This window comes from Peromyscus maniculatus, chromosome 19 (assembly GCF_049852395.1).
Source record: "Peromyscus maniculatus bairdii isolate BWxNUB_F1_BW_parent chromosome 19, HU_Pman_BW_mat_3.1, whole genome shotgun sequence".
Lineage (NCBI taxonomy): Eukaryota > Metazoa > Chordata > Mammalia > Rodentia > Cricetidae > Peromyscus > Peromyscus maniculatus.
This window is the reverse complement of record NC_134870.1, coordinates 5,819,193-5,845,991: the sequence shown is the minus strand read 5'-3', so window position 1 is coordinate 5,845,991 and position 26,799 is coordinate 5,819,193. Positions and strand designations below refer to the sequence as shown.

Here is a 26,799-nt window from a genome sequence, read left to right as displayed (position 1 = left end):
AAGCACAAATTTCTTAAACACACTGCAATATGTTTAAGATTACATATGATCCAAATTACTACAAAATATTTTTAAAGCACACCTCAGTGCAAAGTAAGACAGCTGATTTAAATAAAGACACCAAAAATAAAACACTGTAGTATATACTTTAATGGTGCTAGGAAAACTAATATATCCACACAGAGAAGAATGGAAGTAGATCTCTACCTCTTGCCCTCTAAGAAAATGAACTCAAAGGATATCAAAGACCTTAACGTAAGACTTAAAACTCTGAAATCATTAGAGGAAAATGTAGGGGAACACTCAGAAAATAATATAAACAGCTGACCAATGGGGCCTCATGAAATTGAAAGGTTTCTGCACAGAAAAGGAAAGCATTAAAAGGTAATAACACAACCTACAGAATGAGAGGAAATCTTTGCTGAATAGGTATCTGACAGAGTATTAATATCTAGAACATACAAAGACTAAACAAAAAGAAATCAAATAACCCAATAAATAAATTAGCTTATGAAATGAAAAGACATTTCTCAAAGAATAAAAAATAAATTAAAACTACAATAGGATTTCATGTCACCCAGTCAAAATAAGAGTCAAGAAGAAAGTAAATAAAAAATGTTGGCAAAGACATGAATAGAGGAGAAACTTTATACACTGCTGGCGAGAATGCAATCTAGTCCAGACACTATGGAAATCAATATAGAGGTTTCTGAAATGGGCAAAAATGGAGTTACAATATGACTCAGCTGAGTATTTACAGAAAGGACTCCAAATTCAACACATCACAGAGATGCACATCAAATTATTGCATGTACAATAGCTGTATTATGGAACCAACCCAGGTTGCCAACAACTGAAGAGGAGAAACGAAAAATGCAATTGATATTTTTCAGACATAAGGAAAGAAGTTTTATCATTTTAAGAAAATGGATGCAGGTGGAGATAATCATTTTAAGCAAATTAAGCTGGTCTCAAAAAGACAAATATGTTTTCTCTTTTTTATGATTCCTAGATTATAACTACATAAAATCATTTATAAATATATGACAATAAATTAGTGGCAAAATTTTCTAAGGGTACAAAAAAGATTACTAGAAGAAAGGAAAATGTAGGCATAAGAGGAATACGGTCAATATATAATATATACATATAAATATACTTTTATATAGTACAACATTATATATAATGAATATATTCATTGAAAAATATTTTTAAGTATATTTAAAGAGGGGGGGACTCTCAGAAGATTGCTAAGTGGGTGGAGGTGCTTGCCACATTAAGTGTGAAGACCTGATTCAAATTTTCAGAACCCACACAAAAGCCACATGTGTAGTACAAGCACCTGTAATCTCAGGGTTCATAATGAAATGACAGATGGAGACAAGAGAATCCCCAGAATCTCAGGACAGCTAACTGGATAGACAATAAAGAAACCCCATCTCAAACAAAGTGGAAGGTAGACACTGACATGTATGGTTGTCTTCTGACCTCTACACTCACACTTTGGCACTTGTGCCCACATTCATACATATAAACGTGCATCCACATGTACACACCCACAAATACACACTGCACATACAATAAATACTAAATATATAATAATTTATAAATGTTTTAAATAGAAGCTGAACAAAAGAACTCATAAAATTTTTTAAAGTATCTAAAAATAGGTAAGATTATAAACACTCCTAATTTTCAAGCGAACACACACATGCACAAGTAATAATGTAAATGTTCATAGATAATAAAGGAGAGAGGGAAATATACACAGAAGGATAAACAAACAAATGGGTAAGTTAGGTAAATACCTCAGACACAACACAGATGTCTGAAGAAGTAACTTTATAGTAATTGGCTAGGTAAAGTCTCTCTAAAGGATTGTGAAATGTACAGGCCTCTGTATGAAGACTAGGGGCAGCTTTCGGTATATTCCATGACTACAACCACTGTGGGAACAAAATTTTAAACCTAGAGACTGGGACTCTAATACTAACACTCTTGATTAACTTCCCTGACTATGGAAAATAACCTTTCAAATTACTTATGTAACTGTGAACAGGTTTCCTTCTAGCTACGAAAAAAAAATCTAATAAATATAACCATGGATCTACGTGCAAAATCCTCTAAATATCAAAAAGTCAGTGTTTCCTAAATTAACCTAATCAAATGATCTCAATATATTATTTTCATGGGACTTTGAAGCTGATCCTAAAATTCATGTTCAAGAGGAAAAGAACAAATAATACCAGGGTACTTTTGATTTTTAAAAAAGTACCAGAGTAAGGGAGTTAACTTAAAAAAAAAAAAGCCCCAGTGAGGAGATCAGCTATAACAACAGTAAGAGGGCCCATAAGATAGCTCATCAGGTAAAGGCATTTGCTGCCCTACAATGTAAGCCTAGCCACCGGAATTCAATTCCTAAAGCCCATGTAAAGGTGGAAGGAGGGAACCAATTCTACAAAGTTGTCTTCTAACTTCTACATACATGCTGTTCCACACATGCTGCCGCGCCCCCCCCCCCATCAATTTAAAATTGCAAACATCCAGCCGGGCAGTGGTGGCACACGCCTTTAATCCTAGCACTTGGGAGGCAGAGGCAGGTGGATGTCTGTGAGTTCGAGGCCAGCCTATTCTATGGGTTGAGTTCCAAGACAGATTCCAAAGCTACACAGAAAAACCTTGTCTTGAAAAACAAAAACAAAACAAAACCCCAAAATTGAAAACATCCAAATAGTAACATAAAATAAAATTAAAGTAGTGTTACTTAAATGAAATGTGCCTTCATATAAAACAAATTTATGACCATGATGGCATTTCAAATCAGAAAGGTAAAGCACTCCTAGTGACTAATGTTGAAGACAAAAATCCATTGGGAAAAGTTACTATCAAGAACTGAAGGTGTAAAAGTAAAAACAAAACACAGAAGCACATCACTAGGAGCTCAAAATAGGGAAGATGTTTTAGAATTCAAAAGTCATAACATGATTTTAAAATTCCCTATATGAAAGACATTATAAACAAAGTTAAAGCTAAAAGATTGGGAGAAATTTACAACATAATAATAATGCATTACTGCTCACTGCCTACACACATATGTGGAATTAAGCAATCAAAACAAAAGTGAGCAAAAGGTTAGAAACCTCTTGTTCTTACATTTCTGCATATAGGTGGACTAGATTTACTGAAGAGCAATTATACAACACCAGAATTAGACTGCTCAGCGTAAATCATCATTGTAGCCACAGAATCCGTCAAAAAACATTTTTAAAGCACCATGAAAACCAGCAGTGAGCACATCCTGAAGAACGGCCTCCTAGGCAATTCCCTGTGGCTAATACAAGTCTCTGACACAGTGGGAAGAAGTATCTTGAGCTGTCTGGATGAGAACTGGAATAAAGTGGCCTCCATTCGTCTCTGGTTCCTACCACAATGATAAATCTTGTATGGAATTAAGAAAACCAAATTTAGATCCTCAGGTCAATTCTGACTTACCCAAACACTAAAGTTAAAATTTCAACTACAGTTTTCATTTCTAAATGTTCCCCTTAGATAATCATTGCATTAATACATACTCAGATTTAAATATTAGTATCCAACATTTGATCATGCAATGGTTGAAGTCACTGAAATTCCAACCATGTTGCTTCCCCCTATAATGTGACTCAGGATGACTTTGCTGTACATCCCCATCTCTAAATGTGAACACATACATGAACACCATGAAACAATGTAATGACATCTTTAAAGCGCTGAAAGCCCCACAAATGTCATCCATACATCCATAATTAAAATCTTATTCCTGACATCAGTCTACATAACCTAAAATAATCTTAGAATATTGGAAATGATAAGAAAGAGCATTGGTAAAATCTTTTTACAACCATGAGTTTCTTTATATTAGTAAAAGAAAAGGCAATTATCAAAACTATTACTTGCAATAACAAAAAGGTACTTAGAAATACCACATCTATTGGATATTTACAACAAAATCGTATACATCTATATAAATAAATGACAAAACTTTATTAAAGGTATTAAAAAGACCTGTGAACTCAAAGTCAGGCCAACTAAAACCCTACAGAGATTGGGGTACTCAACAAGCTGAGCTTTCAGTGTACAGGGAATGGCAAAAGCCTACGTACAGCCAAAAGAAGGAAGAGGGAGAGAGGAATGAAAACAAGGAAGACAAGGACAGAAGGCAGAGGCAGCAGGCATGGTATCAGGTGCCAGAAACCCCAGAGATCAGAAGGCCACAGCAGGAGAACTGCAAGTGTTTTTTTCTATTTACCTGGCACTTGTAGAGGGCCCCAAAAGCACTGTGTTCTGCACAGCACTTTATTCTTCAGCGTGGGCTACAGAGTGCAAGATCATACCCCCACCCAATAGTAGGCATGATAACAAGGATGGGAGGAAAGACGCCAGGTGGGTTATTTGCTAACTGAAAATTTAAGCCCTTAAATGCCCCCTGAAATACATATAAGAGATGGTGTGGGTCAGTGATTCTCCAAATTGGAAAGAGGAACCCTAGTCCACAACACAAGAAAACTTAACAAATCCTGCTGACAGGAATATTTAAATATTTAAATAGAAGTAAAAGTTGGAAAAGGCAACAGTAAAGACTACTCACACTCTAGTTGGAGGCTCTCTTAAACAATGTCTAAGGACTTCAAAAAGTTAGCAAATTCAATTACTTTAAAATTAAAAATGTCAGACCAAACTATACCATATAAACATGACCTGTAAAACACTAACTGTATATCTGAACAAAAACTATGAAAGCTGTCAGGTTTATACACAATCTACATATGCTAAAACACAACTGACTGTTTGTAGACTAGTATCTTATCAGGATATGTGTGTGTGTGTGTGTGTGTGTATTCATATGTATATACATATGAAAAACTGATAAAGCACAACTATTCTTCAATGTTTTCTGTAAAGGGATTAATTAGGAAGCTGCAAAGGGACCCAGATATTGAGGAATCAGTTCCAAGCCCAGAGCCTCACTGAAGCAGATCCATTTCTCAATCTAGTCTTTTCCTTGATTATATGCAAATTCATGATATGGACAAGACACTAAACAGACACAAAACCAGCAGCAGCTAAGGGGCAGAAAAGCAAAGAGAGCACCAGGTAATTCTGTGAAGACAAAGACAGAAAGTTAGAACTCAGAGTGTCCAAGGCATGGGCTATGAACCATATAAAGCAGTGAGCTGTTTACTAATGAAGCATTCAAGGAAATATTAAAGAAGCCAAGCCCCTGGTGGGGAGAGGAGGGAGTTCTATGCAAAGTACAATAAATTTAAAGTACCAGGGCAATGAAACTTGGGGTTCACAGTCCAGCAAGGAAAGAAAAGCAGTATACGTCCCCACTGAAATCTTGAGGGACTACCTGATGGGGGTCACCAAAGTTAATGTCTTAGAAAGTTGACAAGTGGCTTCAAAGGAGCTGCTTCACAGCTTAGATTGAGATGACCCCTTAGGGTTCCCTTCAGGCCTCTGAATTAATTCTTTCTAGAGGGAAACCACAAAACCCTCCTGTAGTTGTTTGCAGGAGAATGCCCCCATAGGCTCCTATGTGTGAACACTTGGTTTCCAATTGGTGGACTATTCAGGAAGGACTAGGAGGTGTGGCCTTGTCAGAGAAGGCAGATCACAGGAGGCAGGCTTTGAGGTTTCAAAGGCCTATGCTAGGTCCCATCTCCAGCTCTCTTCCTGCCTCCTCTTTTGCATCAGATGTAGGTTCTCCGCTACTGCTCTGGCACCAAGGCAGGCAGACAGACAGACATACAGCCTGATGCCAAGCTCTCCATCACGATGGTCATGGAATTACTCTCTGAAACTGTAGCAAGTCCCCAATTAAATGCTTTCTTTATAAGCTGCTTGGGTCATGGCATCCCTTCACAGCAATAGAAAAATAAGAAATTTTCCAAATAACCTGAGTATTAGAAAAAGTAGGCACTGGCTTTACAGTAACTTGATTAATTATTAATTATTCCCATTGAGGGAAAGATGAATAACTATACCTCAAAACAATAATCTGTTAAAAAAAAAAGAAAGAGGGCTTCCATTTTTGTCAGTTGCAAAATGTTTAATTAGTAACAATTATAAAACACTTTTAAAAACAAACAAACAATGTAGGCAAAAATGAAAGGATGTCAACCCCTGGGGGATGGAAACAGATTGAGTGAAACAGGTGGATTCCTGTTTGTTATCTGACCACTCCATTTATGCATGCTGTCACATTCCTAGTGCCTTGAGGGATCCGAAGAACAAAAGTTGAGATACATGATGTAAAAATTGACAAGAGTAATAGAAAAAGAAGCAAGCTGACAAACAGTTAGGTATTTTATTATTCACTTTGAGTAAGTTATAGAAAAAGCTACAAAAGTCTTTACAAATGTTAGGATGCAGATCACATTGGTAGCATTGGCCACCTTTAACAAAATAACATTTAAAAACCTACCCAAACCAAATGTTCATGAGACAGTCATCAAGACTTACCATAATGAGGTTTCCTAGCAAATTTATAAAGACTGAAAATGTTCAGGTTATGTTCTCTGATCACAGACTGCTTGGGAAGGAAAAACAAAACACGTAGAATCGTCTCGGATAACCTCACTACTAAATAAGAAGCAGAGTACTGACGAGAGCAAAAGGAAAGCAAAACTCTTCATCTTCAGTACTTGGGGAAATTTGGCATTTTTAAATATTTAGATCAAGAAAAAACTGATTTAATGAACTAAGTTTCCAATTTTAGAGGCTAGGACATGGGAGCACCTTGACCCTGAATCTAACTTCCTATGTTAAGAATCAGATCAGTGGTAGTCTGGGTCCCAGGGTGGAATGTGAGGACTGGGTAGTTAATAAAATAAAAAAAAAAAAAAAAAGAACAAAAACCTTTTTGAGCTGTTGAAAATATTCTTTTTATCTTGATTATGGCACCTCATACACGGGTTTAGCCTTTTGTCAAAACTCACTGAACTGGAAAACACTATTGCATAAATGCATTGTCTTCCAATGTTTCCTTCAAAACCAATGCAGAACAATAGCTACAGCCTCTGCACAGCCTGAAGACACAGAATATTCAACCTACAAACTATCCTAAATGAAAAAGAGAAATAAATCTCAATGTAAAGCTACTTATCTATGATGCCTGATATTTGCCCCACATGCCATGGGCATCTACCTCAAGCCTTGTGGTGAACAAAGGCTTCAGGAAAGAGAAAGGAGAGGTAGCAATTGCTATAAGGACAAAATACACTATCAGAGAAAGGCAAACACAGTCCAAGTTAGAGAATAAATGGAAAGAGATTCTTTGCAAGAGAAATGTAAAAGGAGAAACACCGTTTTTGAAGATTAAAGTTAGAAAAAACTCAGAGTGCTACAATAAAAAAGAAAAAGTACAATAAAAAGACCTTGTATCAAAAACATCTAGCCCCTAAAAAGATGAACATCAAAAGGACTTTGAAACTGGACAAGGGGTCCTAGAACTAAGCCCTACGTATATAATGTTTTTTTCCTATACATAAACTATTATAATAAAGTTTACCAACTACAATAAAAAGACTCTTTATCAAAAACATGTAGCCCATAAAAAGATAAACATTGAAGGACTTTGGAATTGAACAAGGGGTCCTAGAACGAAGCCCTACATACGAATAGGATGTTTTTTTCCTACACATAAAAAATCTAGAATAAAGCCGGGCGGTGGTGGCGCACGCCTTTAATCCCAGCACTCGGGAGGCAGAGCCAGGCGGATCTCTGTGAGTTCGAGGCCAGCCTGGGCTACCAAGTGAGTTCCAGGAAAGGCGCAAAGCTACACAGAGAAACCCTGTCTCGAAAAACCAAAAAAAAAAAAAAAAAAAAAAAAATCTAGAATAAAGTTTAGTTTGTAAATTAGGCACAGGGAGGCTAATCAGTACTAATTCTAACAATACCCTTCAATAAGAGTTTTATGTGTTTTTCTCAGTCCTCACACTAACCTGTGCTCATCCTTGGAGAACCCGGATGGAAGACACAATGCCTACACAAGGTGACAAAGCGAAGAGAGAAACAAGGGCACGGGATGCAGCCCAGACTACCTGAACGGACTCCTTGATAACTGAGGTGCCTCCTGACTGGCCAAGCAGTGGGCAGCTTATCAGTTCTGCACACACCAGACAAGGGATGGGTCACCTGCTAAACATGATGGCACTAGACTTGGTCATGCCATTCAGAACAACACATTAAAAACATGGATTATTTCTAGAATTTTACATTTAATATTTTCAGAGCATTCCTAACTGCCATTATGTGAAACTACAGAAGCAAAACTGGAAATAAAAGAAGACAACAGTAATAATATTCGACTTGTATTCAAGAATAAATAAAAATGACCTGTACCTACAGTGACAAGCTTAAGAAGAGGGACTGGCAGAAGCAGGAGACAGAGGTGCATGACCTGAAGGGTGCATGCAGTGACAATGGACATGCTCAGAGTGCCTGAGCCTAGACAACTCCCAGGTTTGTCAATCCACTGCAAAAAGCAGGGAAGGTCTGTGCCTGTTATTTGTAAGTTACATTCAGTAATTTTTAATTAGTATATTGCTACATTGCCCGCATTTATGTCTGTGCATTGCATGAATGCCTTGTGCCCAGAGAGGCCAGACCAGGCCACTGGATCTACTGAAACTGGAGTTACACAAGGTTAGGAATTGCCATGTGGGTGCTAGGAATCAAACCATGGCTCTCTGTCAGGATTTTTAAAGGGCATTCCTATCTGTTTATTTAGACATTATTCTTTACCATCTTTCCCCCTAAAATTTTACCTCCGTACATCAGACCCAGTTTTAACTGCTGATTTCCTTTACCTGAAGCATGATGCTCCATTCTCTTTTATTTTATTGTTCTGAATAGATGATGTTGGAGCTTGAAGTGAGAGAAGTTTATTTCCAGGCAGAGTAATTTGCTTTATGATGGAAGCTGTAAAAAAAAAAAAAAAAAAAAAAAAAAAAAGAAAAGAAAAGAAAGAAAGAAAGAAAATAGAATTGAAAAAAACAAAAACAAAAACAAAAACAATCATGTCACATTAGGAAAATCCAGGGCAGTTTTTAGTAAAGATGAAATAATCAAAGACTATCTTAAACTACCATAGAACTGTGTTTAAATTATAATAGGCTTGTGAATGTAATGACTGCATAAGAAATCATGTTATAAAGATCTCTACATTATGTTTTTATGTAGTCTCAAATTGTCTTTAGAATTAGCATCATTATAAAAAGCATCATGCACAAAAAGCTACAGAAAAATGCTGATAATATTTTATTTATATTGGTATATTTTTAACACATATTTACTACTAGAATGTTTTATCTAACAATACAATATCATAAGCAGTTGTTTATTTCAAAACAATATATACCCCTAAAATAGTGTTTCTGTAATCATTAAGTCTTCTCTTAATACAACAGGTACAAGCCCTGTCATGTTCCAGATGCACTGTGATGAAGCTGGAATGCCAGCATGGACATGCAGGAAACTTACTAGTAGGCACTATAGCGTTCACTGGCGTCTTCGGACCACATTTCTGAGTGGTCAATGGTGAGGAATAGGAAATGGCGGTCACTTGATTTGCATTGCCTCCTGAAGGCTGTTGGACTACCTGAAACAGTAAGGGTTCATCACAGTCACCCAAGGAAGCCCGCTTTAGCAATGAGCAAGAGCTTTCATTTGTAATAGCTCGTTCTTACCTAGCTATATATACCTCTCTCTATCACAGAAAGAATGCCTACTTAAAATTTATCTCCAGGGTGGCCTCTGAAACATGGGGAATCTCCTGCCTCAGCTTCCTAAATGCTAGCTAGGGTTTGGATGTATACCACCATACCCAGTTTAATTTGTATGCAGCAAAATTATCTCATTCAAAACTGTAAAACATTATCACATACATTAAATATTGTTTTTTACAGAAAAATTCAAATTTCAGAAAATAATCATACAAATCTTGTTTTTATTTCTTAACTTACCATGGAAAATTTCAAATATATGCAAAAGTATAGAGAAAATGAAACCATTTATACCACTATCCAGATTAAACAATGATTAATTCTTGCATAATCATGTTTCACGTATACCTTTTACTCACTTCCCAATTTTATAGCAAATATAAGAAATTTTTGTTTGTTTGTTTTTTTATTTCTCTAGACACAGTTTCTCTGTATAGCCTTGGCTGTCCTGGAGCTTGCTCTGTAGACCAGGCTGGCCTCAAATTCACAGAGATCTGTTGCCTCTGCCTCCCAAGTGCTGGAATTAACGGCGTGCGCCACCTCCACCTTGCTTAGGAAATACCTTTTTATTCATAATATTTCAAAATATATCTATAAAAGATAAGGACTTTTATGTACTATTTTTAAAAAGTTTCATTCTTAAACCCTTCAGAAAGTACTGTTCTCCCAAATAATAGTTACAGAAATACAGTAATGATTATGGATAAACAGAACTTAAAGTGCTACAAAGATTAGTACTTTTAACTTCAAAGAACAGACAGAAAAGCAGAGTGTAATACTTTCACTTCAAAGAAGAAAAAGTCATCATGTATTTGAGCCAGCTACTGATAACAAGATAATTAGAAGTTCTTAAATATATCTATGTTTATTACAGAGGGTGAAGGTCTGCCCAAGATACATACTTCTGAGTAAAAATTTACCAAAACAATTTGTTGTATAATTATCTGTAATAAAAATGTACAAATCAACTGTATGCAACTAAAAAAAATAAATAAATGTAGCAAGCAAGGCATGTAGCACATATTTTTAATCTCAGCACTCAAGAGGCAGGAGGATCTCTCCGAGTTCTAGGCCAGCCAGGGCTACATAGTAAGACCTGTCTCAAAAAATAAGAAACACAAAGCATTCCTGTAGCTGAGAGTTTTCCTGTGTCCCACCCAGTCTGCAGCCACTCACATCCAAGTAAACACACAGAGGCTTATATTAATTAAAACTGCTCAGCCATTATTAGCTCAGGCTAACTACTGACTAGCTCTTACACTTAAACTCAGCCCATTTTTGTTAATCGATATGTTGCCATGTTTTCCAGGGCTTTACCCGTGTGCCATTACATGCTGCTCCCTGAACAACAGGCTGGTGACTCCCTGACTCTGCCTTCCTCTTCCCAGAATTCTCCTTGTCTGCTTATTCCACCTATACTTCCTGCCTGGCTACTGGCCAATCAGTGTTTTATTAAACCAGTGTCCAAAAGCATTATGCCACAGCATTTCCCCTTTTCTGTTTAATTAAAAAGGAAGGTTTTAACTTTAACATAGTGAAATTACATATAATAGAACAGTTATCAAGCAAGAATTACAGTTACAATATCTAGTCTATTTGTATTTGGTAAAATTAAAGAAGATATTCTATTTATCCGATATTTGTGAGTCTAAATTTTCATATCTATTTTATCTCTTATCATAACCAAGGAAAACTATAATTATAACTATCTAGTATTCAACTTCATCAAAGATCCCAGAAAGATATAATATTACCTAAGTCAACAGGAAGTGCATTGTAAGCAACTTCCAAAAATCTAGAATGACAGAGACAGCTGGCTGCCTAGACAGTCATCCAAAGTTCCTCTGTAACTTTGGGGCATCTATCTTCAGCCATATAGGCCTAGAGTCTCTTAGTCATTTTTTTCTGTGTCCTGTAGAATGTTTGGCAGTTTCTTTTGCAAAGCAGGAATCTGATGGACCATTTTGCCTTGCAAAGTTCAGTGATTACTTTTTTCATGAGTACTTCATGTCCAGTCAATATAACATTTTCTCAAGCAGTCCAGGCAAGAGCAGTTTCTTGCTCAAATGGCTATTTTTGCCAAGAAGATAAATTCCATATGGAGTGTCTTCAATGCTTATCTTTCTTTCTGAAGTAAATTGGTGCTGCTAGGAGCAGGTATGTCTCACTGTCCAGAAAATCTAAGTTTTTTTTTTTTTTTTTTTTTTTTTTTTTTGGCTTTTTGAGACAGGGTTTCTCTGTGTAGCTTTGCGCCTTTCCTGGAACTCACTTGGTAGCCCAGGCTGGCCTTGAACTCACAGAGATCCGCCTGGCTCTGCCTCCCAAGTGCTGGGATTAAAGGCGTGCGCCACCACCGCCCGGCTAAAATCTAAGTTTTTAAAACATTTTAAAAATTCTGTAGGTCTTTGAATCAGTGTTTGAAGATTACCTACCTAATTGAAATATATCTATGTATACCTAGAAAACATAACTAACATAGCTATAAGTTTGATTATCATAACTAATTATTAATCTGTATTTCTCAACTATACACTACAATTTCAAATGAGTTGCACAAACAAAATACTTTAAACAAGAGCAGAAATATACATACAGTATAACAAAATTAACTTTAAATTTGTGTCAATAAACTAAAATCCATAGGAATGTAAAACATTTCAAACAAGTTGTTGCTCTTTTAAAGTAGATTCAATAATCTACCCTTTCACCATATCATATCTATATCCTATATTTCTATATCATATCCTTTCTTCTTTTAGAAAGACATTGACTATGACCAATAACAATTTGTAACCAACAACCTAAACAAAGACAAACATTCATAATCCATTTTTTGAGAATGTGGGCATAGTTTTCTAGGCTACTTCCTGCTGAAAAGGGCACTGTATTCTTATGGGGATCCTGAGAAAATTAAGAATTATGGTCAAGTCCTGACTGAAATAGTATGTGAGGCTATACTGACTGAGCCAGCTGCCTTGAAACCATTCTGGATGTTGGATCATCTGGGCCATGGTGTCATCGGAGACCTTTCAGGGGGTCTTGGCTGGTCAAACCATATTAGCCTGGAAACAATCCATAGTTTCTAATCTTCTGTGGAAACAAAAGTATAACTTCTTTTCCAAAGCAAGGTACCCTAGACATAAATTTTGAAATTGAGATACCTTTAAAATATACATATTAATTTAACACAACAGCTTTTAAAATCAAATGTCTCTCTGCAGTTAAAAATCCTAAAGACAACATGATCCAGACTCTGTGTGATTTCTATCTTTACATGGCTTATTTTTTATATTACCTTTACTTTCTCTTTAAAGACTTTATTTTTAAAACTTTTTAAACTCTCAGAAGCAGTGGGCCTAGGCCTCCATTAAAGCAGTGTGTAGCCCAGATACCTTTTTTTCTTTTTTCTCTTTTTTTCCTTGTCTGTATTAGCAGAAGCTATATCCACCACTAAGCATAGTGCACAGTTTGGAGATGCCTCTGTGTACTGTGGTAGAAATCCACTACGCTGCAATTCAAGCCCACACACTGCTGCAAACTCACCATGTTGTAGTTCAGGGCTTGCCTGAGACACACAACTACGAAGCTGTTTTTAGCTGTTTTAGAATCATATTTTTTAAAGCTTTCTCAGGTTTAGGTGGAAATTCTCGCCCCATGTTAGGCACTATTTGTAGCTGAAAGTTTTCCTGTGCCCCACCTAGTCTGTAGCCGCTCACATCCAAGTAAACACACAGAGGCTTACATTAATTAGAACTGCTCAGCCATTAGCTAAGGCTTCCTACTGACTAGATCTTACACTTAAACTCAGTCCATTTTTGTTAATCTATATGTTGCTACGTTTTCCATGGCTTTACCTGTGTGCCATTACACACTGCTTCCTGGACGGCGGGCTGGTGACTCCTGACTCAGCTTTCCTCTTCCCAGAATTCTCCTTGTCTGCTTACTCCACCTATACTTCCTGCCTGGCTACTGGCCAATCAGTGTTTTCTTAAACCAGTGTCCAAAAGCATTATCCCACAGCACATTCCAGTGTCTCCACTGAGAATAAACATAGGATGAAATAATTCAGTTACTGTCACTATTGGTAAAAGAGGCTTCCTAGCAATGGAGATGTAAGTCGGAATAATTCACTTGCCATCATTCTTTGATAAAAGTTGTGTTATATGCTTGTTCTGTTTTTGAGACACAGTATCAAAACTAACTAGTTTGGATGGCTTTAAAAGTGTGTGATCTTTCTGCTTCAACCTTCTGAATGACTAGGATCATAGTCCTGAACCACACAATCAGGCTAGAAAATAACTCTTAAAAAAATAAATTTTTCAATTCAGATATAAATTGAGATCTGAGATCACATACATATTCTGAAGTACTAGGGCCAGGCCTTCAAGTTCATGAATGCACCTTTATGCATTAAGACTGACAATCAAGAAAAGAATCTCTCTTTTGACCTAGGAATCTTGGCCTCTACCAGTCTGCAATCTTGAGGATAATCCTGACTCCACTTGGCTGTGTCAATGCCCTGGTGTCCTGTGCCCTGCCCATGGGGAAGGTGACAGTCTTCATCTGCAACAGCATCATTGTGGCCCAGATGGTATGAGAGGGGCTGTGGACATTCTGTGTGGTTCAGAGCACTGGCCAGATGCAGTGCAAAGTGTATGACTCACTGCTGGCACTGCCCCAGGACCTACAAGCTGCAAAAGCCCTCGGTGTCATCACCCTCCTTGGCCTGCTTGGCCTGCTGGTCTACCTTGCTGGAGCCAAGCGCACTACCTGTGTGGAAGACAAGAATTCCAAGTATCGACTGGTGCTCATCTCTGGGATCATCTTTTGTCATCCCTGTGGTCCTGACCCTCATTCCTGTATGCTGGATGGCCCACTCCATCATCTAGGACTTCTACCACTCCTTGGTATCTGATGTTCAAAACTGAGAACAGGGTACCTCCCTCTATCTGTGCTGGGCAGCCTCAGGCTGCTGTGTTGTGCCTGCTCATCTGGAGGGCCCAGGGAACCTGGCCATTACATGGCCTTTTCTACATCTGTCCCACATTCAGCCTCTCCAGGACCCTTCAAATACCCCACCAAGAATTATGTCCAATACTCACTGGGGAGCGAGGCTCTACTGGCCAGGGAACCTCAGGACCCTGAGCTGAGCCATCAAGAAAATATGTCTAAGAGTTTGGGGGTTGTTTTCTGTTTCTTGTTTTTGTTTTGCAATACTGGGTATTGAACCTGGGGCCCCACATATTTGATAGGCAAGCACTCTACCAATGAGCTGTATGATACCCTGCCCCTAGCTGGGTTCCATCTGTTTTTTGAGACAGGCTCTCATGCAGCTGTGACTGACCTCCAGCTCCAGTTTCCCTGCATCAACCTAAGTCCAGACTTCACCTAGCTCTGCTGCTGGCATTTGTCACTTTTAAATTGTGCATCGGAAGAGGTGATACTTTTAGTGTCTTTATTTACTCTGGGCATCTTCTGTGGAACCTGTTTTGAGACTGCCTGTGAACCTGGCCTCTGTCGTCCTCAAGATGGTCTGTCCAAAGAGTTCTTGCTGCCGCTACAGCTGCTGCTGGAGGTGACTCAGGACAGACACACTCTTCCTGGTCAGACTTTTCATTCCAGTCCTGGAAGGGCAGGTATTAATTAAGTTTCTACCCAAAGTCTTCCAACCTTTGGTCTCTGCATCCCATTACCAAAGTTACCATGCACTCTCCCCAAAATCAGGTCTCAGCTGTGCTTTAGACACCTCCAACTTTGCACATTTCCCTGCCCACATAGAGCTTTACTTTGTAAATTAAAAAAAAAAATAGGATATCTGTAGTGATGTATTGTGTGCCTTAATAAACCTGCCTAGGGATCAGAGGACAGAACCAGCCACTAGATTAGACATAGAGGCCAGACAGTGGTGGTACACACCCTTAACCTTATCACCCGGAGGCAGAGATCCATCTGGATCTCTGTGAGTTCAAGGCCACACCAGAAACACAGCCAGGCAGTAGTGGCACACACCTTTAATCCCAGTGGGAAGAACACACACCTTTAATCCCAGTGGGAAGCACACACAACTTTAATTGAAGGAAATGACATGGCTGGGTGGAGAAAGGCTATATGGTGTGAGGAAACAGGAACTAAAGCAGTTTAGCTGAGATCCTTTTGGGTGAAGACTTGGAGGATTTCAGTCAGAGGATTTGTGGAGTTGGTGAGGTAATAGGTGGTAGCTGTGGCTTGCTCTGCTTCTCTGATCTTTCTTTCAGCTTTCACTCCATTATCTGGCTCTCGGTTTTCTATTAATAACACCATCTAAGACTTGAACAATAAATTTCTTTATTTCTGACTTTTCCATCTCCACACAATATATAGTTTACTCTCTAAAATTATCTGCCTTTCTGGGGAGAGGCCAGGGATTTTTAATTAACTTTCTATTCTTGAATTTTGTTTGCAAATGCTGTGGATTTGTGTGATTTTACTTTTAATTTTATCTGGTAAAATTAATTATAGAAATTTAAATTTTAAAAATGAACTGTCTGAAATTACAATTTTGCTGTTCTAAATTAAATTATTTTTGCTAATAAAATTGAAATTTAACTTTTGTTCAAATGAATAAAGTTGTTTTCACACAAATATCCAAAAGAGAACTTTCAAACTGAGAGACCAGGACTTAGATTCTCTGGTAGGTAGGTAAAAAGATGATGAACTTCTAAGTGTATGGCTTCTTCCTCTCCTGACCCTAGGTAAACAAAAAAGTATGGCAGCCTTAAACAAAGGCCTCCTGGGCTCCTCCTCTCCCAGGAGGCCCCATGCAGAGGCACTGTCTCAACTGGGTCAAAGCAAGGCAAAGTAACACAACATTTGTGACTCAATCTGCCATCCTGTACTTCCAACTGACCAACTCTGAGGTCTCTTCAGAGATGTAAAACCCTCAGCTCCTACAGACTGGATTGTCAGCTTCCTGTGTGCCTCCTCTGCTTTGCAGGGGGTCTTTTCTCTGTGTGTTTACGGGTATGTGTTTCTTCACCCTTAATGAAAGCCTTTCTTCAACTGCTGATTCTGTCTGTTCCTGTTTGTGGTAAGTGTTCTCTGCTGCTACCTGCTTCACTGGAGAGGTTTCCTGCCCTTCAAATCCTTAACTGTTGGAGAAAATGAACCAGATCAAAATCCCTAGATGGTAACAAAACTCATCTGATTGTTTCTATACAAAAGAGTTAAGCGTAAAATAATAAGCCTAGTATTTACTTTGAGCGTATAATTACTATAGGAAAAATGAAGAGCCATTAACATTAGCCTTTATAAGAACTTAATTCTTACAAAAATTCCCAGAACTACCAAGTAGGTTCACATTTCAAGTATTTGAGTACAAAATAAAAAGCTTACACCTAAAAGAAACTGAACAATTTTAGTTCATAGAACCCCTGACTATAATATACAATAAATAGTCAACAAGGAAAAAATGTAGCATATAAAGAAAAGAGAGCATGCAGTAATAATTTCTTTTAAAGTGGTGGTGGGTAAAATGTATAATTTCATAAAATAATATGAATTGAAACCATGTAATGGTAGTTTGGAAGAATTCTCACAACTTGAAGTATAGTTAGAGATCTTATACAAAAGCCTAAAGGTATAAAATTGTCCAATATTCTAACCAAAAATAAATATTAAGAAAATCTTTCCAGGTGGTGGTGGCACATGCCTTTAAGCCCAGCACTCCGGGAGACAGAGGCAGGTGGATCTCTGTGAGTTCAAGGCCAGCCTGGTCTACGGAGTGAGTTCGAGGACAGGTTCCAAAGCTACACAAAGAAACCCTGTCTCGAAAACAAACAAACAAACAAAAAACAACAACAAAAGAACATCTTAAGCTCCTGATCAACTATTAAAAGAATTATCATAGTATGAATGATAATGGTATGAATAGACACAGTCATTGATCAGCTGACTGCAGTTCAAAGAGTATAAAGATTTGGCTATTTTGGCAAAGAGAAGCTGAAGGAGATAAAGCTTTTGGTTAGCAGTATTGTTGGATATCTCACCAATGCCACATTTATGTATCAGGAGGCCAAAAAGATAAAACATTTTATGATGTAAAAAGATGCTATTTATGTTAAGTTTATTAAAGAAAAGTAATAGAGAGGGGCTAAGTGGAGTTCCAGGGCCCAGGAGGTAGTACAGTCCACATGTGACTGGATTTGTAGGAAACCTTACTCTTTCAAAGCCAAGTCTTCTCAAATCATTGTTCCAAAACCCTGAGGGAATTATGCTCTATTTTCCTCTTGAAGTAAGATAATTGATAAAAGGTGGATTTGGTCTTTTTAAGATTTTTAGTGAATACAAGTAAGACATCATAAACAATCGACTTTATGTCATACTCTGTCAAAATGTGTGTGTGTGTGTGTGTGTGTGTGTGTGTGTGTGTGTGTGTGTGTGTGTATGGTTTTAATGATGCTGGAATTTTACTTACTTCAAGGCAGTGCCAGGCAAGACATACCCTGAATTAATTAACAAAGTTACAGTTCGCCAAACAGTTATTAAAGGAAATATCCTGACATTAATCAGGATATTCATCTGCATATTCTTTAAAATGTGCATCTTCTTCATAGTGAGTAGCTTGACCACAGATATGATCCAATGTGGAGATTTTCATTTTTAAATAACCACGTGTGTGTGGTATTTCTTATAAACCATAAAGAAGTGTTTGCTTGCTTCTTTTTAGCTCTCCTAAGCATTCTATTCCTTACCTAAACACGGGATTAAACTGGATTATGGTTTATAATAGACTCAATGTATTCTTTAATTACTTTTTAACTTTAAATTCAATTTCATTTTCTAGGGTTACAAAGGATGCTCAATGGTTAAGAGCACTTGTTGCTTTTACAAAGGACCCAGGTTTGATGCCCAGCACCCACATGGTGGCTCACAAACATCTGTAATTCTAGTACCGAGGATTCCTATGCCCTCTACTGACCTCTACAGACAACTGGCACCCACATAGTATACACACATAAATTAAGGAAAAAATACTCATAAAATTAGATGTAAGTCTTTAAACAAAAAAACTAAAAACAAAAATTTTCAATAGTTGGACTTAAAATACCAATTTTCAGGGTAAGTTTTTAAAAGCATGTCCTAGCTCAATCTGGAGCACTGTGATTCTAGTTGTCCTAAGTAAATGTCATAAAATAAATTTATAATACAACTTTACTATCTTTCCCACTGTGGCTCTTCCTACTTAACAGGTTAAGGCTAACATCAAATTAGACGCCTAAAAAACATACAAAAAAGCAGAAATTTTACTTTAAAGAATGAAAATAGGAAGGAAAAAAATACCTTAAAATTTATCATTAGATTTTTCAGTTATGTTTTTTCTGCAGTTGTGATGATTTCCAGTGAATAATATGCCAACCCTACAATGCTGTCAAGATGTTATCGCCGACATGTTTCTGCTTCAGGACAGTCTAGAAACCTAACCCAATGGACTACCACTAGATGAGTCACTTCCGATGTCTGGATTCCTCATCATAAAGTTAGCTTTAAACTCAATATATTAAATATATATTTTTAATGTATGCAAGAGACAAAGTATTACTTAAGCTCATGGACCTTTATGCTACAGTCCATCAATAAGCTTAGCACTGACTGAAGAACTAGTAATGACCAGTACAGAAGGTTCTAATTGCCCTCAGTTCTACCAAAGAGACTTTTGCCTGGATCAGTTCCTCCAATTCTTTGGTTCCCAATCTCACTGCCCAGAACAATACTGAAGAATCACTGGATATATATGTTTCATGCCCAGCGGAGGTGGTACACACCTTTAACCCCAGCACTCAGAAGGCAGAGGCAGGCAGATCTCTGTGAGTTCAAAGCCAGCCTGGTCTACAAGAGTGAGTTACAGGACTGCCAGGGCTACACAGATAAACCCTGTCTTGAAAAACAGAACAAAATAAAACAAAACAAACAAACAAAAAAGAATGTTTCATTTCTCGGTTTAAGTTCAGGTACCCAGTGAAATCTTACCACAGCTTGTACATTTCTCCACTTGAAATTCAAACCCAGTGTTAAGGGGTAAAAAGGTGAGAGTTCTCTAAATGACTATTCCTTCAGCCACCCAACAGTTAGACTGCCCTTCAGTTCTGGCCACCTGCTGTGCCTGAAGCTGCCTTAGAAGACAATCATGTGCAGATGCAGCCTCTATCTCTTCACACAAGCAAGGTTAGAAGGCATGCATAGAACAGAGTGAACTAAATCAAAAAGATCCAAAACACAGCATCTATCACAAAAGTTTACAAAAGAGAACATCACCAAATAATCAAAAGAACACCAAGCTGTGTTAAGAACTTTACTTAGCAGGGCGGTGGTGGTGCACGCCTTTAATCCCAGTACTCGTGAGGCAGAGGCAGGCGGATCTTTGTGAGTTCCAGGCCAGCCTGGTCTACAGAGCAGATCCAGGAAAGGCTCCAAAACAACACAGAGAAACCCTGTCTTGTAAAAAAAAAACACTTTACTTAAAAGCGATTTTAAGCTAATTCACCATGTAGTAGCTTCCATGAGTTAACAATATTTGTAGTCTTCTGATAAAATGTATCTAATCTGCCAGTTGGTCATGGACCACGTCTTTAACCCCAGCCCTTGGGCAGCAGAGGAAGGCAGGTCTGTGAGTGTGAGGCCAGCTTGGTCTACAAATTGGGTTGGAGAATAGCCAGGGCTACACAGAGAAAGCCTGCCTGGAAAAATAGATAGATAGATAGATAGATAGATAGATAGATAGATAGATAGATAGATAGATAGATAGATAGATAGATAGATAAGTAAATAAAGTGTCTTTTCCTTAATGAAGTAAATTCTAAACAATGTCTAATCAAACAGCTAAAATTTCCTTTTTTTTTTTTAACCAAAGAATCTATTCCACATACCAGGAATAAGAAAAAATACACTCCTGTATAATTTCCTACATGCACTCCCTTACTCCTTAGCATTTTTTTGTTTGTTTTTTGTTTTGTTTTTCAAGACAGAGTTTCTCTGTGTCGTTTTGGTGCCTGTCCTGGATCTTGCTCTGTAGACCAGGCTGGCCTGGGACTCACAGAGATCCACCTGCCTCTGCCTCCCAAGTGCTGAGATTAAAGGTGTGCATCACCACTGCCAAGCCAAGACCCTGTTTAAAAAAAAAATTTAAAATGTGAAAGGATAAGTTCAATGGCTAGTGCTCCCAGTGCCCACATCAAAGCTGGGAATAGTAGAGCATGCCTGTAAGTCCAATACTGGAGGCAGAAAGAGGAGGATTCAACTGTGAAGTGGATGGAGAGATAGCTCTGTATTAGAGTGCTTCCTGCTCTTCCAGAGGATACATGGTCCTTCCCAGCATCCACACTAGGAGGCTCACAACCTCATGTAATTACAGCTCCCACTTTTGGCCTCTTAAGGCAGCAGAAAATAGGTGGCATATATTCACTCAGACGCACATAAACAGAAATAAATATAAGTAGGACCAAAATCAAGAAAAAAATCCAATGTCAACCTCTGGCTTCCACATACTTGTAGATATACAGAAATACACGTGCGTGTGTGTACGAGAGAGAGAGAGAGAGAGAGAGAGAGAGAGAGAGAGAGAGAGAGAGAGAGAGAGAGAGAACGAACAAGCACATGCTACAAAAGGCTGTAGTTACAACTCAATGATAGGACGCTTGCTCAGAATGTACAATGCCCTAGCTTCAATCTAATAAGGTCATCATAATTACCTATGTAATAGCTCCCAAAAATATTTAGATTTAAGGTAACATTGAAGCAATAATACAAAACAAAGAGAGTTCTATCAAATAACTAGACTAGGCACTTAAATCATCATTTTAATGTAATCCCAACACTTAGCAATCAGAGGGAAGAGGGTCTATGAGTTCCACGAATACATGAATGCAAGCAAAACACTCACACACATGAAACAAAGCAAATAAATGTTAAAAACAATTTTTTTTAAGATTAATACTGGGACAACTAATAAATATATCAATGCCCCTGTGTGACAACAGGTGGGGTGACAACAGGTTTGGCTACGTTAATTTAAAAGCCACCCTTTTCATTAGGAGACACAATCACATGATCGTACAATCATGTGTTCCCAGGTCTACACATTTAAAGACAACTTGGCAATAAGTTAAAGAAAGACCAGTGCTACAGCTCAGTAGTAGAACGCTCGCCTAGAATACTTAAGTGTTTTAGCACCATCTTTAGCACTGAAAAGAAGAAAGGGAAGGAGGGAAGAAAAGAGGGAGGGAGAGAGGAACACACACAGTCCCCACTCCCCCAACTCCTCTCACAAGCTCAGGAAACACTATGTGTGAGCTTCTCTCTCTGCCACTATAGGAAGAAGAATGAACAGGTAAGGCTAAAAGATCTCAACTAGTCAAGTCTGGGAAGCATACGAAGTCCTGCCAGGCTTCTGAACGTGTGAAGTGTTCTGCGTAAGGAGCTGGGGAAGAAATGAAACGGTACTCACTAGTTGCTTGACTTTGACCGCCTGTGGAATGCCGGCTGCCTGTGGAAGAAGGGGGCCTGGCTGTGCAAGTCTGATCTGGACTGGAGGGCCAATGGCGGGTGTGTTAGGTTGGGTCCCAGCAGAGGTAACGGCAGGCTTCACAGACGGAAGACAAAGAGGAGCATGTGCAGCTGAAGTTTCTCCAAAGGTCACTGGAGGAAGGGCCAGGGTAACTGCTGCCCCGGACACGACTGGCTTCTCGGGCTGCAGGGAGACGGCTGTCACTGCACTGGGAACCGGTGTTGTCAGTGGTCTGGAGGTCTGCAGCACAACAGTGGCAGGTGCTCCTCCTGCCACCGCAGCGGGGACCACGGGGCGCAGTGCCCCAGCTCCAGCGTTTGCTCCTCCGGGACCAGAAAGGGGATTCCGAGTCTGGACAGACAGTGCTCTGGCTGCTGCCGCTGCTGCTCCGGAGACAAGGACTGGGGCAACTGTACTTGTCAGCACAGGAGAAGTTGTGGCTGCTGTGGAACAGGAGGCAATGACCACCTCCCCAGAGACCTCCTGAACACAGTTCTCAATGAAGCTCTGGGAGTTAGGGAGAAGCTGTCTTAAGGCAACCACACTCTTCTAGAAACAGTAGAGGAAAGAAGACAAAGGTCACAAAATAAGCCAAAAGTAAAGCAAAATTTGTATTTAGCAGTTATAAAAAGGCCAAAATACTTTCTGAGTGAGACAATATTAAATTTATTCTAGGTATGTCAATGATAAACTTGATAAAACTGATCTCTCTATTCATCTATGTCCAAGCAGATTGATTATTACTTTGGTATCTATAACACAGAAGAATCTAGATTATATTGCTAAATAGCTTTCAAACATTAGATGTAAAGCCTCTATATCAAAATAAAAAAGGATTTAATTATGTCTCAACAGGAAATGCAAAAGGAAGCTCTCAGAAAAACCTAATTGGAAACAAATGTTAAAGTAATGAGAGTTAAACAAACAATATGTATATATTTAATTAATTATTTCTTAATCATGGCCAGGATTAAGCTGAAATGCCAAATCTATCCTCTCTATGTAGCATTTAACTACCAAGCTCTTTCAATGAAGCCAGGAGATATCAAGTGTTGTTTTTAAAAAAAAAAAACAGGAAAAGGAGGATTCATAGGTCATTAGAAAGCAGATACAGTCGGGCGTGGTGGTGCACATCTTTAACCCCAGGACTCTGGAGGCAGAGGCAGGAGGATATCTGAGTTCACCATCAGCCTAGTCTACAGCATTGAGTTCCAGGACAGCCAGTGCTACACAGAGAAACCCTGTCTGGGGGAAAAAAAGAAAAAAAAAGGAAGAAAAGATGGTGAATTTAGCTGGAGTACTAGAGTTCAAAGCCTTAGGTTCAATTACTAATACTGCAAAAAAGAAAAAAGATTCTTTATGGGGGGAGGGGCACATATTAGAACACATGATACAGGAGGTAATGCTAGGGGTAGAAAGGTTTAAGTGAAGAGGTGAACAAAGAGAGAAGCCAGAGGAGGGAGAGAGAGTCAACTAAAACTAGCAAAGTATGAGGAAAACAAAAACCCAATGCTTGGTAAGCTATCGAAAAACAGTAAGCGCTAGAATGGAGGTACAGGTGTGGTGGATAAAGCTGCTTGCAGAAAGCAGCCAGCGGCCATTAAACGAACTTCTCATTGCCAGCAGTGGGCTACTGCTCCAAGCTGTTGGCCAGAGAGTCCCAACGCCTCCGAACAATACAGGCAATTGCCGCTGCTGTTGGTTGCTCCCTAGATCTGATAAGACCCTAGTGCTGAAGTGGCCATATGCTTGGGTCACAAATTGAAACTGGGCTGGAGGCTCCTCCCTCATAGTTCTCAGATGTGCCATTTAGGCCACTCCAGGGAAAAGTCACCAAAGGTTTAATTCAGCTGTGGATTCTGCATGCACCAAGTCATGCAAGATGCAGCCATCAGAGCACCAGTGGCAGTTCCACTACAGAGCAGATCAATTGCTTTCTGACTAGATCTGAGCCCTGCTACTGTAAACCTGTTCAAAATTCTCTGGCTGAGGAGGTAGGCACTAGTAACAATGTTATTGCTGTTTTTTGTTAAATGAGCATTCTATACCCACCAAACTGCTTTCAAAATAACTATATTTGTGTTCCTAGATTAGTGCTGCAGTTAGCTTTGGGTCAGTGAAGCTTCTTTTTGCAGTAGTCAGTAGTCTGAAGAGACTAATAATTGGTCAATGTGCCAAGAATAAGTAGCCATTGAATGGCCAGTTATAACTGAGACATGCACATCAACCCCTTCAAGGCTCAGGGAATATCACAAAAGTGGGGTGATGAATGTTACAGCACCAGAGGAAGGGGACCCATGTGGAAAATAGATCCCAGCTGTGATTACCTTCACAAGATGTGCATAAAAGAGGGAGAAATGGGGCCAGTGGGGGGGGGCACGCCTTTAATCCCAAGGCTTGGGAGACAGAGGCAGGAGGATCTCTGTGAGTTTTAAGCCAGCCTGGTCTATAGCGTTAGTTCAAGGACAGCCAACGCTACACAAAGAAACACTGTCTCCAAAAAAAAAGGAAGGGGGGGGGGAATGGGAAGAGATTTTAGTGGGAAGAATGGGAAGGTAAAATGAAGAAATAATAATAATTAAAAAAACAGTAAATGAGGGATACATCCAAGGCCAAGGCTGTCCCAGAGGCCCCTAAAGCAATAATATAGACTATTTCCATTTGATAAGACCCTAAAGCACATACTTTGGCCACAGGACTTGGAGAAACCAAGTTGGTACTGACCAGGAAGGTACCTCTCACTACTGGCTAGCTTTCACAGTACTGGAAGGTACTGTGCATGCTGCTGGGGATAAGTCATCAACAATCTTAGCTAGAGTACCCTATGAACTACAGTAACAAGTGGCTGGGGTGCAATACTGGCAAGGATATTACAGGAATAACACTGTAACCTTGGCCAGGAGCCAATGTCTGAGGGAGGAGCTCATATGCCCCAGCAGTGACCCTATTACTATTATTCTGCTAAATGAACATAGTTATCAAACTACTCTCTAAATGTTTTATCTCTAAACTACAGATTAGTGTAGCTCTCAGACCTCATCAGAAAAGTTTTTTTGTGCAATGGGTGACAGCACAGAAAATCAAAACTTCAAATATGTGAAGTACTCAGACACAAATGAGACATCTACATAACCACCTTTTCCCTCAAAGGCTCAAGGGACATCTCAGAAAATGAGCAGAAAGAATAAGGACCAGGTCAGGAGGACTGCACTGAAATAGTCTTCTGGACATGGCAGGACCACTTCACTCAGGAGCAAGTAGCAGCTCTGTCTGCCTATACAAGACCTGCACAAAATCAAGGCCATCAACATCCCATCATAAAGTGGGGAAAAGCTCCCAAGCCCCTACCACTAACTGAGGAATTACTGACAGCTGATGGTTTCTGGGGGAGGGAAAGTCAGTTCTCTGCAGGAGTGTGGCCCCTGGTAAGATGGCCTCACAACAGAGACTGTCCTACACCCATAAGCATAAGGGTGGCACTAACCGAACTCACTGGGCTTTATAAAACAAAAAGAAGATGAACATGAAATTGGGAAGAGTAGGCAACAGGGACTACAAAATGAACACAGTATCAAACTATGGATGGGAGGCACACGGTGAAAACCATCAAAACATACAGTACGCATTGATGAAATTCTCAAAACACAAAGGCGTGTTTTAAGAAAATGATCTGCACAAAATTTGTCCCTTCAACATTCTGTAGTGGAGGGGAAGGGCACAGGGACCCCCACTACTCTCTGGGAGATTTCCTTGGAATTAATGTTTGATGGGGGAGGGAGAATTGTGTTTTTCACTGTGGCCACTGGTAAGGTACCACCTTGTTTTGTTTTCTGGGAGACATGGTCTCACTCTGTAGACCCGACTGACCTTGAACTTAGAGATCCCCCCCCTGCCTCTGCCTCCTGAGTGCTGGGATCAAAGGTGTGCGCCACTTTCATTTAAATAGAGCTTACTTAACTCATGTTCTTGTAAGCCACTCTCATGAAACTCATTTGGTCATCAAAAGCCAAACAAATCAAAACAAACAAGCCAAACCCATGAAATACTAGAGATGGTGTGAAGGAGATCATCAGAAATGAGAGGGAGACAAGAGAGGATTAGTGGGGCTAGATATAACCAAAATACATATATGTGTTAAAAATATCATAATGAAACCCATTACTACATATAACTAATAAAAACATTTAAAAAGGGAAAAAAAACTGCTAAAGAGATGACTCAGAAGTTAAGAATTCTTGCTACTTTTCCAGAGGACTCCAGTTCTCAGCATACACTGGGAAACTCACAATCATCTGTAACCCTAGCTCCAGGGTATGAGATGCCCTCTTCTGGCCTCTGAGGGTAAAACACACACACACACACACACACACACACACACACACACACACACACCCCATTTACTCAAATGTACACAATGTAAACCTTTGCAAAAAGAGAAAGGGCTGCATGAATTGCTCAGTGTTTAGAAGCATTTTCTGTTCTTGTAGATGACTC

The 26,799-nt window shown here is 39.0% G+C and overlaps 1 protein-coding gene and 1 pseudogene across 3 annotated transcripts in view; one reads left to right on the top strand and one right to left on the bottom strand.

The window, feature by feature from the left end:
* Nucleotides 1-26,799, bottom strand: part of Taf4b (TATA-box binding protein associated factor 4b) — a 149,305-nt gene that overhangs the window by 98,283 nt on the left and 24,223 nt on the right. For all 3 annotated transcript variants that reach the window (XM_076554765.1, XM_016001600.3, XM_076554766.1), the window contains 3 exons: nt 22,246-22,854; nt 9,526-9,643; nt 8,853-8,964 (listed from right to left, as the gene is read on the bottom strand). In XM_076554765.1, coding sequence (XP_076410880.1) covers nt 8,853-8,964; nt 9,526-9,643; nt 22,246-22,854 — 839 coding nt within the window. The remainder of the gene's footprint in view (nt 1-8,852; nt 8,965-9,525; nt 9,644-22,245; nt 22,855-26,799) is intronic.
* On the top strand, nt 13,872-15,542 carry LOC102908248 (claudin-6-like; annotated as a pseudogene).